The 18,746-nt window shown below is 41.3% G+C and overlaps 1 protein-coding gene across 4 annotated transcripts in view; it reads right to left on the bottom strand.

Annotated features, from left to right (window-relative positions):
* The window catches only part of NBR1 (NBR1 autophagy cargo receptor), a 28,408-nt gene that overhangs the window by 8,579 nt on the left and 1,083 nt on the right, over positions 1-18,746 (bottom strand). For 3 of the 4 annotated variants that reach the window (XM_053212526.1, XM_053212528.1, XM_027048946.2), the window contains exons 2-16: positions 15,546-15,656; positions 12,449-12,511; positions 11,723-11,741; positions 9,991-10,013; positions 6,950-7,144; positions 6,325-6,402; positions 5,678-5,892; positions 4,974-5,141; positions 4,494-4,703; positions 3,170-3,329; positions 2,784-3,074; positions 1,709-1,858; positions 1,151-1,226; positions 394-504; positions 41-205 (exon numbers count right to left, since the gene is read on the bottom strand). In XM_053212526.1, coding sequence (XP_053068501.1) covers positions 41-205; positions 394-504; positions 1,151-1,226; positions 1,709-1,858; positions 2,784-3,074; positions 3,170-3,329; positions 4,494-4,703; positions 4,974-5,141; positions 5,678-5,892; positions 6,325-6,402; positions 6,950-7,144; positions 9,991-10,013; positions 11,723-11,741; positions 12,449-12,511; positions 15,546-15,647 — 2,026 coding nt within the window. In that variant the 5' untranslated portion in view covers positions 15,648-15,656. Of the gene's footprint in view, positions 1-40; positions 206-393; positions 505-1,150; positions 1,227-1,708; positions 1,859-2,783; positions 3,075-3,169; positions 3,330-4,493; positions 4,704-4,973; positions 5,142-5,677; positions 5,893-6,324; positions 6,403-6,949; positions 7,145-9,990; positions 10,014-11,722; positions 11,742-12,448; positions 12,512-15,545; positions 15,657-18,350; positions 18,505-18,746 lie in introns of those variants that run through there. The other variant, XM_053212527.1, reaches the window with a different exon arrangement.

Here is an 18,746-nt window from a genome sequence, read left to right as displayed (position 1 = left end):
AAGCACCCCCTGCTAGGTGGAGGAACCCAGGGACACTCACTGTGTGGGGATTTCTGTCTGCAAGGTGGTTTGTGATCCGGGGCAGCATCCAAGGTAAGGGATCGGATTACAGTCTCACACACGAACTGGGTCCCACTCAGGTCATCTTCTGCTTCCTCCACTGAGGAAATGTTCTCAGCCTTCCTCCTAACTGATGCTGTGGGATCTGAAAGACACAAAGCTTGTCTGCACTTGGTGTGGAGGAGCTTCTTCCATTCATGTTCCCATGCTGATACCATGCCAAGGAATAGCCTTGACTATCTGTGCCATATGAAGGTTAGGAGAAGTATGTATGAAAATGGTATAATATGGAAGGGGACAATGCAAAAACTTTACAAATATTGAAGTCCCTACCAGGAAGTGCTTTAAATCCTGCCCCTTCGCTCTCTTCCTGTATCTGCCCCAAGCCTGGCTTCTCTATTAAAGGATTGTCATGCGGCAGAGGAGACATGCAGGGAGTCATATCTGCAGAATGAAGACAGAAGAATCATCAACCAAGAAAAAGCATCACGTCGTAAACAGGGTTCAGAAGCAGCGGCTCACAGGCTTCTTGCCTCCTGCAGGGCTAAAACAAACCTAAGTATGCTTCAAGGCCTGTTGTAAAGAAAATTCTCCAGACCATCAGGTGTGGAAGTATCTCAGATCAACGAATGCAGGAAAGATCAGTCATCTGGCCTTAAAAACCACGGCCAAGACACAGAACCAGGAATGTAAAGGGAAAAAAGGACATAATGTTTACAGAAAAATGGAGAAGAGGGCTCCCCCACCCCACTTCTTAAAGATTTCATTTTTAAGTGATCTCTACACCCAGTGTGGGCCTCAAACTCACAACCTCAAGACCAAGAGCCTCATGCTCCACCAACTGGGAAGCCAAGCGCCCCAAGGGTCCCTTTATTGTGGGGAAGTCTTACACCACCATGTATTGTTGACTCTGACAGACAACAGAAAAAAAGAAGGGACGTGATGCATGGGTGCAATTTTACTGTTACACGGTGGGAGAAATCCTTGTCATCTATTTTCTCAGAATAAGATACTACCTATCAGAGTCTAGGGTATAGCACTTTTGTGTCCGTTAATAAAATAAACAATATGGGTTGAATGACATTCTTACCCACGGGAGTATTGTGGGGCACTCTTTCCAACTCTTGGACAATGTTTATATCCAACAGTTCAAAGGACAGCAGGTCCTGGAAGAAAAAAGGGCAATGTTAGGTTACTTGCCATGGAGGCTGGAGTCATGTTTTGTCCTGCTGGGATGTGTAGGCCACTGAGCATCACACCTTCCTGGATTCTGTTCAAATTCATGCCTCACCTCAGTCGAGTGAAATCAAGGAGAGCGAAATGGAAACTAGGTGTTCAAATAACCAAGTGGCAGGAGAGAGAGAAAATGCAGTGGGGGTGAAAATGAACTAGAGAAGCAGAAGTGAAGAGACAACTGAAGGGAAGCTGTGGGGAAGCACGCGAGTTACCAACTCAGAGAGGGAACATTTAGTTCAGAGGCCTCCTTCCACAGGTGACCTCCTTCCCACTCTGCATCTGAATGGATCGAAGTGGCCATCTGGCTAACTTGCTGGGCACTGCCTGTGGCTATATCACCTTCTCCTCAAGGGGGTAAGGCCTCTTTCTCCACTGCCTTGTCCTTTGCCCCCCAAAGTGTTCAGTCTCCCACCTGGGCAGTCAGTAGATCCACGGAGGGGATGTAAAGCTCCCTCTCACTGGCAACATTTTTTGTCTTCTGTGGGATGCAGGTTCCTGTCCCTTGTGACTGCTCAGTTACTCCATCAAGCTGAATGTCTTCTTTAGCCAGAAGAAAAGCTTCCTACACAGACAAAACCATTGGGACAGATGTCAGGCCCTCAACTGAATTCAGAATGTAAGGTGGCAGCTGCCTCCCTAAAAACCAAAACACTGCTGCACCTCTACATGTTTTAAAACTTGTTCCAGGGGCGCCTGGGTGGCGCAGTCGGTTAAGCGCCCGACTTCAGCCAAGTCACGATCTCGCGGTCCGTGAGTTCGAGCCCCGCGTCGGGCTCTGGGCTGATGGCTCGGAGCCTGGAGCCTGTTTCCGATTCTGTGTCTCCCTCTCTGTCTGCCCCTCCCCCGTTCATGCTCTGTCTCTCTCTGTCCCAAAAATAAAATAAACATTGAAAACAAACAAACAAACAAACAAACAAAAACTTGTTCTGATATAATTTTAGACTTACAGAAAAGTTGTAAAAATAATAATCCCCTTCACCTAACTTCCTTTAACGACAAGTCAGGTTAACCATAGTTGACGACAGTCAAAAGCAGGAAATTAACTTGGTTAACTAAATCTAAGCAGTAAAATGCTCTAAAAACTAGTAACACACTAATAAATGGAAGTTGCTTAAAAAAACTGCACCAACTAAAAAAAAAAGGCAAGACTTCATTAGTATTTACGGAACACACACGTGGATATCCAGGAGAGGTAAGGGTTAAGGAGCAAAGCCATCAGTCCAGCAGTTCAACAGGCCAGCCAGCCCTACCTTCCCTCCTGCAGCAAAGAGGCTGGCCAAACATCATTACAAAGAGATACAAAAGCACTGAGGGATGACTGCACCAAGATCCTAAGGACATGCAAAGAAAGCCCCTGAGGACTAGGCCTAATAAAAGCTTACTAATGTGCTGGGGGGAGGGGGAGGAGCTAGGTTTTCCAGATGTCTGGAGGCACAACTAGCTGTGTGTGGGCTGTTTTAGCTTTAGTTTACCCTTCCAGTATTCACCTCTTGCTGGCAAGTGAGCTCATCAGCTTTGCTTGAGTTAATCATGCCCTTTTCAATGTTCTCAGGGCTCTCTGTGGAGGGGAAAGGATCCACTATGATACTGCACCAGACCCGAGGCCCAAACTGCTGGCCTTTGTGAGAAAGACGCCAATGGGAAGTGTACGTTCCCTCCAAGGCTGGGGCGATGAACTCCACGGACACAACACCCACATGGCCGGCCTTTAGGCAGGGAACCAGAACATCTTTCTTTTCTGTAGAAGCCAAAGTTAGGTTTCCCCACATGAACTTGAGCTGAAAAGAACAGTGACAAGAGAAAGCAAGCTTGTAAACTGAGCACTGTCACTTCTAATCACATCTTCACACTCTGGGTGGGAAAAAAAAAATACCTTTGTGTCTCCATTCCACTTGACGTTTCCTGTATTTTTCATCCTCCAGTGTTTGATAAACTTGGTTCCTGGCTGAAGGTGAGTCCCATCAGGCAAATTCTCATCCACAAATGCTGCACTGAGGGTTGGCATAACTGGGGCACAGGGCTGCAAAGGGAGCCTGAACAGAAATTCAGAACAGAACAGAACAGAAATTTTCAGAACAGAAATTCAGTCACTTGTGTTGGGTATGATGGCTTCTGAATATCTAGCACTGTGATTCAAGAGGCTGACAGTGACTCTTCGTTTGCCTTAAAAATAATAGGGGGCGCCCAGCTGGCTCAGTTAGTGGAATGTGGGACACTCTTGATCCCAGGGTTGTAGGTTCGAGCCCCACACTGGGTACACAGACTACTTAAAAATAAGATCTTTACGGGCACCTGGCTGGCTCAGTTGGAAGAGCATGCGACCCTTGATCTTGGGATTGTGAGTTTGAGCCTTACGCTGGGTACAGATGTTACTTGAAAAAAATCTTTTAAAAAACTGTAATTTTTTAAAAAGTTTATTTATTTGAGAGAGGGAGTGAGCACGCACATGTGTGCGTGAGCGGAGAAGGGGAAGAGAGACAGGGAGAGAGAGAATCCCGAGCAAGCTCAGTGCTGTCAGCGCAGAGCCTGACTTGGGGCTTGATTCCAAAACAGTGAGATCACAACCTGAGTGGAAGTCAAGAGTTGGATGCCCAACCAACTGAGCCACCCAGGTGCCTCTAAAAATATTTGAAAAACAAGACAGATGTGACTCCTGAGCTGAAAAACTATGGTGAGGATAAAGGTCCATAAATAAAAGAACTAGAGAGTCAGGTCCTTTAAATCCCAACTGCCTCCAGTGAAGAGAAGTCACACCAGCCAGTTTGGAACCTTGTTGGTTGCTGTCCTTCTGAAGAACGCAAAAAGCAAGTGTCAACAATGACTACCAAACCACCCTGTAAGAATACTAGGATCAGGGGCGCCTGGGTGGCTCAGTAGGTTAAGTGTGTGACTTCGCCTCAGGTCATGGTCTCACAGTTGGTGTGTTCAAGCCATGTATCCGACTCTGTGCTGACAGTGTGGAGCCTGCTTGGGATTCTCTCTCCTTCTCTCTCTGCCCTTCCCCAACTTGCACCCTCTATCTCAAAATAAATAAAACTTAAAAAAGAAAAAAAAAGAATGCTAGGATTAAAGAATGGGAAGCTTTAAGAGTTTGGGTGTTATTAGTGGCTGCCAAAAAATAAGAGAAAACCTGGCTGAAGTTCTGGTTTTGGAAGGCTGGATCTCCACCTTGGTGCCCACCCAGGCCCTGGGCTTACATCAGGGTGTTTGACTGCAGCAGGCTCTCGGGTCGGCCCAAAGGGGACCTGGGGCTCTGGAGTCCGTGGATGGAACTCCACAGGTGAATCTTCCTGTGGAGCTTAAGCTGCTTTTTGAGTTCCTTGACCTCTGCCTTTCGCTGTTTCTTCTCGGCTCGCAACCTTTGCTTTTCTGCTTTAAGAAAGTTCTTGTCAACCTGTTTCTGGAGCCTGTGAGGTAACAAATGAAAAGTGTCAAATCCTCACAAATCCTGAAGCTATTCTGAGCCATTTGTAGCCTCCATCAGTGCCAGCCTCTAGTTTAACTTCTTTCTATAGTTTTCATTTCTGTCTCATTAGCTTTGGGTAATCGTCCTCATCATCACACATCAACTGGAAATGAATAGGAACTAAGGAGACTGTGCATTTTTGTGATTCACGTCCCATCACCAGAACCAAGACTCCCATCAAAGAACAAGCCTCCTTTCCTTATGGTTTTACCTGGCTTGTTCCAGAGCAGCAGGAAGACGAGGGGCAGAGAACCTTGGGTGAGAGAATGCTTCAGAAGAACCCACAACAGGTCTCCGTAGCTTCAGCAGGATGTGGTTAGAGTCATGGGCATATGGCCCTGATTCACAATCTTCACAGATATTGTAGGACGGGCATAGGCTGTGGGGAAAAGCATGGCAAGTGGGAAGTACCAGAGGTGGTGAGATAGGAGACTAGACTTCTATACTGACTATATTACCAGCTAGGCAGTAACCTGAACATGTCACCTGGCCATGCCATGTCTCAAGTTTCCTTACTAACAAAATGAGAATTAAGAGACTTAACATGTATGCATTTCAAAAGACAATCCATGAGAGGAAGCAAGATATGAAAGCACCTGGAACAACAGGGAGATAATCCGTGGTGATATAATTTTGCTTTGGGGAATGTAAGTTTGTCTGGCTCTGTCATTTTTTTTTTTTTTTTTATCGTTTTTGGTTTTGTTAGTTCAATGTACATCTGAACACAACAATGTGAATAGTTACCCTTCAAACAGTTATTATATTTCTTGTGGGTGGAGAATAGCTTATTTCCAATCCAGAGCTGCTATCTATGCATGATGCTCAGAGACAGAGTACGTGCTAATTTGCTTTTACCTATCCAGGATGCCAGAAAGGCCTGCTCAAAGGTCTTCTAATAGCCAAGTTACTGTTTACCTGCACTGGTAGCGCACACCAAAGATCCTCCTTTGGCAGCTGCTGCAAGCAATATGCCAGTTGAACTGGTTTTCCGGCAGAAACAGCGTTTCCTCTGAAATAGGCATGGAGACCTCTGAGGGACAGGAACCCAATGATGGGTTCTGGAGGACAAGCTTCTCATGTAATTTCTGTTCCAGTTTCTCAACTGTTTCTTTGACCACCTGTTCTCTGAACTAGAATACAGAGCAGAAGAGGGGAAAACCTTAGTTATACCACACACCTCACTGTCTCTGATATAGCATAAGAACATAATAAAACACCTAGTAGCTACCGAACAAATAGAAATGTAGCAAAAGAAGGTCTATTCTCTTCCACAGCTAACCAGGTTCAAAGAAGACACCAAGAAATTGTTTTGCCGAGTAAGTTTCTAACCTCTTCCTTCTCAAGCACAGAGACTAGTTCCTTTCCCTTACATCCTTAGAAGTAGGCTCCCTCTTTTCCCAGTCAATCACGGTAGAAGTGAGGAGCTTTCCTGACCAGAACCATTATCACTCTTCATTCGCCTGCACCAGAGGCAGCAGCCATTTGGGTTCGGTTTGCTATTTCTCCCCTACTCCACCTGTGCCAACACTGCTGCTAAAACCCAACCCAGAGAGAACACTCACTGTCTCCAGGTAGCTCGTGAACCAGTCTGGGGGCTTGTCTTGAGGCTGGTCTGTGTTATGGGGAGCAAGTGGGAGCCGCTGCAAGGAAACACAACCCAAGATCTTGGAGACTGTTTTTTGTTTTTTAAAAAAGATTCTTATTTTTTAAAGTAATCTCTATACCCAACATGGAATGGGGCTTGAACTCACAACCCTGACATCAAGAGCCACATGGTCTACTGACTGACCCAGCCAGGTGCCCCTGTTTAAAATAATTTTCCTGGGGTGCCTGGCTGACTCAGTCGGTAGACCATGGGACTCTTGATCTTGGGGTCATGAGTTTAAGCCACACATTGGGCATGGAACCTACTTAAAAAAAAATAACAATTTTCCTGAAATGTAGTACTCTGAGGTTTCTTTTGTCAAATAATATAAATGGTTAAAAAAAAAGTATGAAGGAGTATAAAAGGAAAACAAAGTATATCATCCTATTGCCCCTTCTCCAGAAGTAACCAGTTACCAGTTTCAAAAAGTCAGGCAGAGATTGTCACAACTCCCAAATTGTTGATGGACAACTCAAATATTGGACTATGGACAAGACACTCAGGCTAGAAAAACCGTAGAGATGGGTCCATTCCCTTCATACCTGTGCTGTAGGCTCCTCTGGGGTCTTCATGTCTGATCCTAAGACTCTCACCAGTGAAGAATAATGGGCCAGTGGCTTCTTCCCTGCCCTCACAACTGGTCGTTTTTCTGCTACGGCTGGGAGTGGGGCTTCCTCGACAAGCCGGGAGCTTTCATGGACTTGCATCTGCAGTAGGTTTCCCTGCTTAACCGCCATCTGAGAGCATATGTTAGGAATAAACACGTTAACGTGTGATTCTCCTTTCCCAAATGAAATTCCAAAGACATCTAATCAGAAGAGGTAGGGTGAATTATGCTGAAAATATTAGCATTTACCTTTATTTTCTTAAATCAAATGGCATATACTATGTTATTAGTCAGCCTGCTGTTTCTTTAACCAAAATGTTACCTAGGAATGGTTTTATTATCTAAAACACAAAAGTACATTTAATGTAGCACTTTGTGAGGTGAAATGTTCTCATTAATGGGTTACAACTTTTCTATGTAATTGGTTTTTATGTAGGATTCCACTTATGGATTTTAATCTCAAATTTTCAAAAAAGTCAATAACAGACTACCAGAACCCAAGAAACTTAAAGCCAAATGCTATAATTAAGCACTTACTTTTCCATTAAGAATAGTACTGTGGAAAGCATACTTGAGTGGTCACCTCTTTTTGAAGAGCATCTTCCTAAAAATGCTATTTTGAAAACTACTTCAAGGAGCATTTGAGGTCCTATGAAGGTACTCCAGTGTGCATGAAGAGATCAGGGGCTAAGTCTATGAGTTTGTAGCTCTCCCCACTTGTCACCCAGTGACAAGAAGAACTACTTTTCTTTTTCTTTTTTTTTTTAATGTTTTATTTAAGAGAGAGAGAGAGTGAGCGAGCATGTGCATGCACACAAACAGGGGAAGGACACAGAGAGAGGGAATCCCAAGCTGGTTCTGCACTGTTAGCATAGAGCCTGACGCGGGGCTCAATCCCACAAAGCATGAGACCATGACCCAAGCCAAAACCAAGAATTGGACACTCAACCAAATGAGCCACTCAGGCACCCCTGATGAACTGTTCTTTTACCTATTTTTATACAACAATCTTAAGCTTCCATTTATTTTACTTTTTAAAAGCTGATTTATTTTGAGAGAGTGGGCAGGGGAGAGGCAGGGGGGGTGGGAATCACAAGTAGGCTCCTCACTGCCAGCACAGAGCCCGAACTCACAGGGCTCAAACTCACGAACCATGAGATCATCTCCTGAGCCAAAATCCAGAGTCAGATGCTTAACAGACTGAGCCACTCAGGTGCCCCAAGCTTCCATATAAAAATAGCATTCTATGGCCAAAAAGTTTGACAGGTATTATTTTAAGATCAGGAATCAGCAAATCTTAAAAGGCCACATAATAAATATTTGAGGCTTGCAGGCCGTACAGTTTCTGCTCAAGTCTGCACAAAAGCAGCCACAGACAATACGTAATAGGCATGGCTGGGTTCCAATAAAACTTTATTTATAAAAACATATGGCTGGCCCACTGGCTGGTCTGCCAGCCTTTCTTCTAGACCATAAACCAAGAGACATTTAATAAAACGTATGGCAAAGTCTGTGGACAAAACTGTTCAAAAAGTTAGTATAATGAAATGTGTCAAAATATAAACATGGGATCTTAACTATCATATAGTACCATGCAAAAACGTATAAAAACTCTTGCTTCCTGAGACAGGGCAGGCTTATACAACATCTAGACTCCTGAGGTCTGAGATTTCTGACTGCATAGGTAAACAGTGATCGTGGGAAAGAGAAAAGTTTTGAAGCCTGTAGAATCCTTTTTTTTTTTAGTGAAACTACTGTAGCTTCTGAGAATAGGGAAAGAGAAAAGCCAGTGGGACAAGGGTGAAAGAATGTGGGGAAAAGCATGTTACAACAGCTTAAAAGCAAAGATGAAATAGGAAGAGCACGTGAAAACTAGGGAAGAAGGAAATGATGAAGCATGAAATAACTAAGAGATGAGCAGCTCAACTAAGAGAAACCAGGGAAGGGCCTGAATGTCCAAAACCAAGATACTGGCTGGTAAATAAGGATTTCTGAGTAAAAACCAAGAAGGCTGGCTGAACTGTTGAATCAGGTTGCACCCACAATGGCAATTTTAACCAGGCAACAGAAAGGGTAAATCCAGCTCCCAATTTAAAAAATCTTGCCCTTTCCTCCCTAGACCAAAAGTGATTATACAAAGAGTTTTGTTGTGGACTATAAGTTCATAAAGGATAGTAAACTTTTAATTTTTTTTTAATGTTTATTTTTGAGAGTGAGCGAGCGAGCGAGCAGGGGAGGAGCAGAGAGAGAGAGGGGGAGATACAGAACCTGAAGCACCCTCCAGGCTCTGAGCTGTCAGCACAGAGCCCGATGTGGGGCTTGAACTCACAGATTGCGAGATCATGACCTGAGCCAAATTTGGGACGCTTAACCAACTGAGCCACCCAGACGTCCAAAGGATAGTCAAACTTTAAAGAAAAATCTTAATTACAAACGTGGTAATGAAAGGACAGCTGGGCACACCTTAAAGATGTGACTTTGAGGAATGCTCTATTTCATTATTGACAAGCAAGAGATCGTTAACTGGATAGTTTATGCCTTAAATGCTCCCACTTTATATATAACATTCTATAGGAAACAAGGTGGGGCACCTGGCTGGCTCAGTCAGTAGAGCATTTGACTCGATCTCATGGTCATGAGTTCAAGCCCCAAGCTGGGCATGAAGCCTACTTAAAAAAACAAAAACAAAAACAAAAGGTGAAGGAAGGAGATGAAAAATGTGAACCAGAAAGCATAATTCTACACAGTTCCTTGTATTTTTAAATCCTACATGGTGACACCAAGATCAACAATGAGAGGAAGAAATATCTTTATATCAGGAGCTGCCTTTTGCTGAGTGATATGCCCTACTAATCATAATCTCCCTGAACATCTGTTTTTGTTGTGTTTTGTTAGTTTCCCCTCATGGCTAATGGCGTTCAGGTTCAAGTTTTAGTTAACAAATATTATTTGCAAATAAGATGAAATAACCATTACCTTAAGTGCTTCTTCATATTCTCCTAAAAAGACAAAGAATAAATATACTGTGTTATTTCTTCACCACCCCAAAAGATTCTATTTAAGTACAGCCAATCCTTTCTTTTAAGAATTTTTTGCTTACAATCCTTATACATGAACAGCTACTGCCTTTTTGCTGACAAACTCCCTTCCTGTCCCATTGCAAATAGAAGCCACATGTAGATTAGTTCTGCCTCTTAAATCTCTCTCCCTCTCTCTGCTACTGGAGACTTCCAGCTGTAAAACCTCAACCCAGCTGCCTCCCACTAGGGATACAAGGGACTTCATGGATAGTGTTAACCCAGGCAGACCTCAAATGTATTGCAGGTTTGGTTCCAGACTCCTGCAATAAAGTGAATACCAGGAAATTGCAAGTCAAATCAAGTTTTTGGTTTCCCAGTGCATATAAAAGTTATGTTTCCACTATCTGCAATCTATTAAGTGTGTAATAGCATTATATCTAAAAAAAAAGGTACATCTTAATTAAAAAATACTTTATTGCTAAAAAATGCTAACCATCATCTAAGATTTTAGCCAAATCATAAACACTGATCACAGATTGTCACGTTATATATAATAATAATGAAAACGTTTCAAATACTGCGAGAATTACCAAAATGTGACACAGACACAAAGTGACCAAATGCTGTTGGAAAAAGTGACTCAGGGTTGCCACAAATCTTCAGTTTGTTAGAAAAAAAAAAAAAAAAGATGCAGTATCTTCAAAGCACAATAAAGCGAAATGCAATAAAATGATATATGCCTGTTCTATCATTACAGCTGGTTAAAATAAGCTTTTGGGGGCTAGCCTAGGGACCTAGCCTTTATTATTTTTTTTTTTGTAATTTTTTTTTTTAACGTTTTTTATTTATTTTTGAGACAGGGAGAGACAGAGCATGAACAGGAGAGGGTCAGAGAGAGGGAGACAGAGAATCTGAAACAGGCTCCAGGCCCTGAGCTGTCAGCACAGAGCCCGACGCGGGGCTCTAACTCACGGACCGAGAGATCATGACCTGAGCCGAAGTCCTCCGCCTAACTGACTGAGCCACCCAGGCGCCCCGGGACCTAGCCTTTAAACGCAACATTGTTCCTATGGGAAAATGAACTCCAAGCTCTGAACAACCAAACCATCTTAGAAATACACTCCAGGATACCACTTGTTTTAAGGTGACATTAACATATATACCAAGTCAGGGACAAAGGCAACATCGGGAGAATGGAGTTGTATGTGTTGAACTGGGAGGTATGTTTTCAAAAGATTAACATCTTAAACATAAGAGAACCTTCCATTAAAGCTGTCCTTAGGGTCCAATCAAAGGCACTAATGTATATACAAAAAACTGCTACAAAATAAAAATCTGCTATGTAACTAATGCCCATGGACAAGTGAGTGTGATGTCAATTTACTGTATGTTAAATTCGAGTCTAAAATAAATAGTGCAGCAAGATCTTAGTGTAAATGGAAATGCATACACCCATCAACAGATTAAGGCTTGAACATTTCTTTTTTGAGAGAGAGAAAGAGAATGTGCATGCATGTGTGGGTCAGGGAGAGGGAGAGAGAGAATCCCAGTCAGGGGTTTGATCCCACAACTCTGAGATCTAGACCTGAGCCAAAATCAAGAGTTGGTTCCACAACTGACTGAGCTACCCAGGCACCCCCAGATTAAGGCTTTTAAGTAAAGTTAAGCAGGTTCTCTTAGGAACTCACCTTGACTATTGATGGATACCTGTAAAAGAACAAAAGCAACAGGGAATTATAAACCTCCTGTCATTGTAACATTTCTGTTACTAGGACCAGCCTCACAGATAAGATGAACAATCTCAGGTTAGGGATTCAGCTTTTCCAGTATCATGAACTAACTGTGAATAATAATTAAGGACTTTTATTGCTTAACTCCTGTATCCTCCTTTATTTCAGGTACATTAAGAGGCAGCATAACATAGAGGTTAAGAGCTTGGGCTCTGGAGTCAGAGTATATGGAAGGAACCCCTACTCTACTATTTCCAAGATTTTGTGCCTGTGGGCAAGTCACTTAGTTTCTCTGGGCTTTAGTTTCCTCATGGGTAAAAAAGAGATAATAATGTAATACCCAATACATAGTACTGTTGTTAGTCTGACACATTGCAGTCACTCAATAAAGGTTTGTCATTATTTTTATTATTATAAGCTAAATGGCAAGTTATGATATATTTGAACTATAGGACTATATAGTTTTAAAAGTTATCTCCCAAATTTCCTTCTTCAATGTTTAGTCCTTATTTCTCAACTCCATCTCAGATTCCACAGTCAGCTAAGAACATGCAGTTATCAAGTACATTTAAACCACTACACAAATGAGAAAACATTAGTCGGAACTTTTCAATCCCCCATCATTCTTGAGAAATAAGATCCCTATTCTGGATACCTGGCCATGGGTACCATCGTATACTTTACCTCTTCATTTTCCTCATCCAGGTATTTTATCTGAATAGTGTTCAGATCAAACGAAACTTTTACCTGCAAATGAAATGTATATACATCATATCAAAAAGGCAGATTGTAACAGAAACCCAGAAGTCCTAAAAGAAAGGGTGAGCATATTTCACTACATAAAAATTAAACATTTAGGGGCGCCTGGGTAGCTCAGCCAGTTAAGCGTCTGACCCTTGACTTCAGCTCAGGTTGTGATCTCATGGTTCGTGGGTTCAAGCCCTGCACTGGGCTCCATGCTGACAGTGCGGAGCCTGCCTGGGATTCTCTCTCTCTCTTTGAGGACACTCTGTCCCTCCCCAGTTGGCACACGCATGTGCACTTATGCTCTCTCCCAAAATAAATTAAAAGAAAACTTTAAAAAATTAAACATTTAAACGGCATAAAAGAAAACCATGTCAAAAGACAAAGAATAGACGGGAAATATTTGCAACTCATAACCAAGGGTTATTATCAGCAATACACAAAAATCATCTGCAAAACTGCTAATCATTATGATAAACAATCCACGTAAACGTAGGCAAAAACGTATGGAGATTTCTTTCAAGAGAGATCAAATGTGACTAACAAGTATAGGAAAAGATGTTTAACCTTAATGCTAGTCACAACAATGCAAATTAAAGCAATGAGATGTCATCTCAATAGAATGGTGAAAAAAATTTTAAAGCCATAACATCCAGTGTTGTCAAAAATTCAGGGCACTGTCATATATTTCTGCACTGGCTACAATTGTTCTGCAAAGCACCTGGCAGTATCTATCAAAAATTAAAATCACATGCCTTGTGACCCATTAATCTTTCTTTGGAAAACTTTATCCTACAAAACAGTGCTTAAGTTTTATACACAAAGAGATCTCTCCTGTAGTTTATTTTATAATGGTGAAAAGAAAAACAACAATAACAAAAAACCCCTTTTGACCTTGAGGGTACTGTGTAAGTGAAATAACAACAATGAACTCACAGATACAGATAGCACACTGGTGGTTGCCAGAGGCAGGGGGTGGGAGGTGAGTGAAATGGGTGAAGGTGGTGAAAAGGTACAAACTATCAGTTATAAAATAAATAAGTCTTGGGAATGTAATGTACAGCATACTGAATATAGTTGTTAATAATGTGCTGTATATTTGAACGTTGCTAAGGAAGTTCTCATCATAAGAAATTTTTTTTTATAAATTTTTTTTTAATGTTTATTTATTTTTGACAGACAGAAAGAGACAGAGCATGAGCTGGGGAGGGGCAGAGAGAGAGGGAGACACAGAATCCGAAGGAGGCTCCAGGCTCTGAGCTGTCAGCACAGACCCTGACGCGGGGCTCGAACTCACAAACCGCGAGATCATGGCCTGAGCTGAAGTCGGACACTTAGCCGAATGAGCCACCCAGGAGCCCCAAGAAAAAATTTTTAACTACACGTGGTGACAGATGTTAGCTAGACTTATTGTGATCATTTTGCAATATATACAAATTTAGAGTCATTATGCTATATACCTGGAACTAATATAATGTTATATGGCAACTATATATCAATTAAAAAAAAAACTAGAAACAATCTTTCAATTAGAAATGGTTAAATTATGGTATGACAACACCAAAATACTGTGGACAATCTATAGATTTAAAAAGGATGACCCTGGATCCTTATCTATTCATTGAGAACTATCTATAACATCCTGCTGGGAAAAAAGGCAAGCTGCAGAATTATGTTTACAGTATGTTCCTAAGATGATATCTGTATGAACATGGAAAATGTGGGTAACTATATCCAAGGCTGTTAACAATGGTTAACAAAGAGGTGGGAACAGTGGATGGAAGACAAATGAATAGAGGGATATTAACTTTTTCTTAGTATGTGTTTGGATTGTTTTATTTCTTATAATAGGCATGTATATTATACTTTTATAATTTAAAATTTACAGTAAGGAAAAAAGGCAAGCTGTCAACTCATTTAACTACTAGAAAAAGAAAAATAACTGTGTTTGATTTTCAGATCATTTGACAAACACCCCAACTTTCTGGATAACCATCTGTTTAGGCCAGAAAAAAGAAATATTTGCTGGAAGACAGAGGACTAGTTCAGATCATCTTTTGAAATCTTTCCACCATTTCTTTTTCTTTTTAGTTTTCATAGCACATAACCAAATAAAAGCAGGTTTTTACCAAAGGGTTTTGCTGGATAAACAGTTACACAGGAAGTAAAACATTCACTACTGCAAAGCAAACAAAAACCAGAAGAGTACAAAGGGCAAACCAAGAGAAGGGAGGGCATCGACAACAACAAAAGAACAGATGAACTGCTAAGCACCTGTGGGAGTTTTTTCGGCTCAACTTTTTTTTTTAATATTTTATTTATTTTTGAGAGATAGAGCACAAGCAAGGGAGGGGCAGGGAGAGAGGGAGACACAGAATCTGAAACAGGTTCCAGGCTCCAAGCTGTCAGCACAGAGCCTGACATGGGGCTCGAACCCACGAACCCTGAGATCACGACCTGAGCCGAAGTTGGACGCTCAACAGACTGAGCCACCCAGGTGCCCCATGCTCAACTTTTTTTTTAAGATCTTTAAAAAATTTTAAGCAATCTCTACACCCTACTAGGCACCTGAAAACACAACCTCAAGATCCAGAGTCACACATTCTGCTGACTGAGCCAGCCTGGGGCCCCTTTGCTAAACTTTTAGATACTTGACCTCTGAGCTAGCAATAACAACAATTAGCTCTTGCAAAACTTAGGTTAAATCCTTGCTGGTTCACAAACCACAGTAACATATCTGCTCTCAGGCAGGAGAACATTTCCCTGGGGCCTGGTTAGGGTGGAAGCCACACCAATTCATTCCTTAGACTGTTTCTAAAATTAACAGGTTTTCCAAGTCTAGCTGCAAATTAAGGAATTTGTTTATTCTCTTGGGGGTGGGGAGAACATTGCCTACATGAATATTGAACCCCTGTCAAAAGTAATTTTCCAAAAGTCCTAGAAAAGGTAAATATGACAGCTATGAAACAACATTGCTAAAAATTGCCATCTTTGGAAAAATTAGGCTTAAAAGATGGAGAAACAAAGTAACACTCACCATAGCTTCAACATCAGCCCAAGTTGTATTTTCTGGATCAGAAACCAGAAAGCTTTGAGTTTCATTTTTGAAAGTCACATTTAGAGTAACCTGTGGTTCCATGCTGTGGGGCTAGAGTTGAGAGGATGGGTGAGAGAGAAAACAGTGGAAAGGGTTCTATAAAACTGCATAAGCATTCATTCAGCAAATACTTGTGAAGGCCTAATATGGGTTAGGCTAGGAAGACACCGAAGTGAATGAGAACACAATGTCTCTGCTCTTACACTATTTACAACCTGGTGGGTAGCTTAAAACAAATCTCACTGTTACACGTTTGCTGAAACAGTATAAATTTTGGCCACATCGCAGAAATCCTCTAACAGCTGTAAAATTCTCTTGAATTTTATGGAACTTTATATGATTAGTTAATTCAATAGATACTACTGAATATCCACTAGTGGCAGGATACCAATGAAGATGAACACCCACAGGTCTCTACCCTCAGGGAATTTACATTCTCATAGCTTGAAAGCAACATTCTACATTTTTCTTAGAAAAACAGCCTTTTCCTAAATTGAGCAACCCAGGTTCTTTGTTAAGATCAGTTTTAACAATTCAGAGGCCAAGACACTAGCCAAGAAACTACACAGGGGTAGCAGTCAACACCTTTCATCCAAGTTCATGTGGTGTTTTTTGTTTGTTTGTTTTTGTATTTTACTTTTTTTTTTCTTTTATGGAACATTTCATGCATAAAAGTGGAGAGTCATGGACATATAACTATAGTAAACAATTCAAAGCTATCATCATTTTGTCTATAATTCTGTATTGTCCCCAAATCCCCCAATACAGATTGACCATAGTTAACTAATGTTTTAACCAAACTATAGTACCATAATTAAAAAAAAAACTATTAAGGGAAAATTTAAACATATACAAATGAATAAAGATTAATATACAATGAACTCCTAAGGACCCATCAGGAATTTTCCATAATTATCATCAACCCAGGACTAATCTTGTTACAGCAATAGGATTATTTTGACAGCCATTATTTCATCCATAAAATAACTGAGTATGTAACCCTTAAAAAAATAAGACTTTTTGAAAAGATAACCACAATACCATTATCATGCCTAAGAAGTTAACAATTCTATAATTTAATGTCTATTCTGGTCAGTTGTTTTTAATTAAGGATTTTATTTACTGATGAGTTGTTAGATTACTATTTAAGTTTATTTATTTTGGAGAGAGAGAGCCTGCACACATGCACATGTGGGGGAGGGGCAGAGAGAGGAGGAGAGAGAATCCCAAGCAGGCTTTGCACCATCCGCATGGAAACTGATGTGGGATTCGAACCCACGAACAATGAGATCATGACCTGAGCCAAAATCAAGAGTTGGACACTCAATTGACTGAGCCACCCGGGGACCTGTAGATTTTGTTCTTATGACTCTGTGAAAAAATAGTTTACTAAAATCTGAACCTAAGTTGTAATGAAAAAGGTCATCTTTTAAACATATTTATCAGCAAATCTTTTAAGAAATCTCTTCAAAGAACCAGATTCTGCTCTAGGTAAATGGAGAAAGGAGATGAACAACTATGTCTCAGGAATTTGCAGTGTAATGGTGGGCTGAGAAGAGCTGGGCTCCAGACACAGCTCTGACACATAACTAGCCATGTACAAAACAGTAAGTCATTTGACCTGAGCTTCAGTTCCTTAATCTGTAAAATAGGTCAAATAAAAACGTGTGTCCCAGTTCTCTGAGAACATTACTCAAACACAAAAATTATTGTCATAAATCAGTCTTTAGAAGCCAAAATAGACCTGTTTTTCCACAATACATTGAGAGTGTCATTAAAAAGGACTTTGGGAGTGCCAGGGTGGCTCAGTCGGTTAAGAATCTGACTCTTGATTTTGACTCAGATCATGATCTCACAGTTCACAGGGTCAAGCTCCACGTCAGGCTCTGTGCTGACAGTGTGGAGACTGCTTGGGATTCTCCCTCTCCCTCCTCTCTCTCTGCCCTCCCTTGCTTGCATGTTCTCTCTCTCTCTCTTTCTTTCTTTCTCCAAAAAAACAAACATAAATAAACATTTTAAAAAGAGGACTTTGAACTTTCTGAGGATCTGGGTTTTTTTAAAATTCAAAACCAATCATCCTCCAATTTTTTCCATTTTTTGTCTCTACCTACAGTCAAGTTCACAACCAAAAAAAAAAAAAAAAAAAAAACCCCCAAAAAACCAAACCCAGTTTCTAGCACCAATCTGCTGACATCTAGTATTCATTCTTATGGAATGCAATTCTTGGAGTCCTTAACATTTGGACAGAATGCCTCCCCAGGTCAACTTCCCAGATTCTTGGGGAGAAAAAAAAATCTGGGAAATGAAGTAACTGATTCAGTCAGCCAAAAAGTGGATATTCTGAATCACCTTCTTACTTTTCAACTTCCCATAAATGCTTTCCACACTTTTGAGGGTCCAGAAGGAAACTAATCTAACTCCCTTGTTCCAAATTACATACACAATTAAAGTTAGTTTAGATACCTTGGAGCTCATCCAGCTGGTAGGCTGATGAGAGAAAACAGGAAGTGGGGGATTCTAGCTTAGCTGGACCATACCCAGGTCTTCATAAAGAACTGCCTATTTCTGTTTGGCTTTTATGTGAAAATTCTTTCAGCAAGAGCATTAATCTTGAACTTGAAATACCAAAGCTATGGTTAGCACCATCTGTCCTTGTAGCTTTAAAGCCAGTAAAGTCAGACGGCTGGGTCCTAGGCCTTCAGTTTTCAAAACTGGCATTATTATACGTTCATGCCACTGGCTCACCTTTGCTTGGCACAAGTCAGCTTTTCCTCTACGTCAAATTTTTCAGGATATCAAAAATCCCTTTAATGAAGCAGACCTGGGAACTTGAGCTTTGATTACCATCTCCACCAAAGGCCTGACTGTTAATCCGGGGGTTAAAACATGTGACCTATAGCTGGGTGTTTGACAAAAAGGAAAAACGGTGCCTTTCCAAAACCAGAGGTCCCTGACCAAGGAGACATCTTTACAAGGTTCTCAACAAGCGGAGGGGGATGGGGATGGGAGGCTGTGTGGGCACTGTCATTTTTTTTTTCCCTGCAGACTTTATCCTTGTCTTCCAGTTATCGTTTCCCTAGCACTCCATGCCCCCAAGACCGTGTTACCACCCCCTGAGGAATCTCGCTTTCTTTGCCTAGG

Source organism: Acinonyx jubatus, chromosome E1 (assembly GCF_027475565.1).
Source record: "Acinonyx jubatus isolate Ajub_Pintada_27869175 chromosome E1, VMU_Ajub_asm_v1.0, whole genome shotgun sequence".
Lineage (NCBI taxonomy): Eukaryota > Metazoa > Chordata > Mammalia > Carnivora > Felidae > Acinonyx > Acinonyx jubatus.
This window is presented reverse-complemented; position numbering and strand designations above follow the sequence as displayed.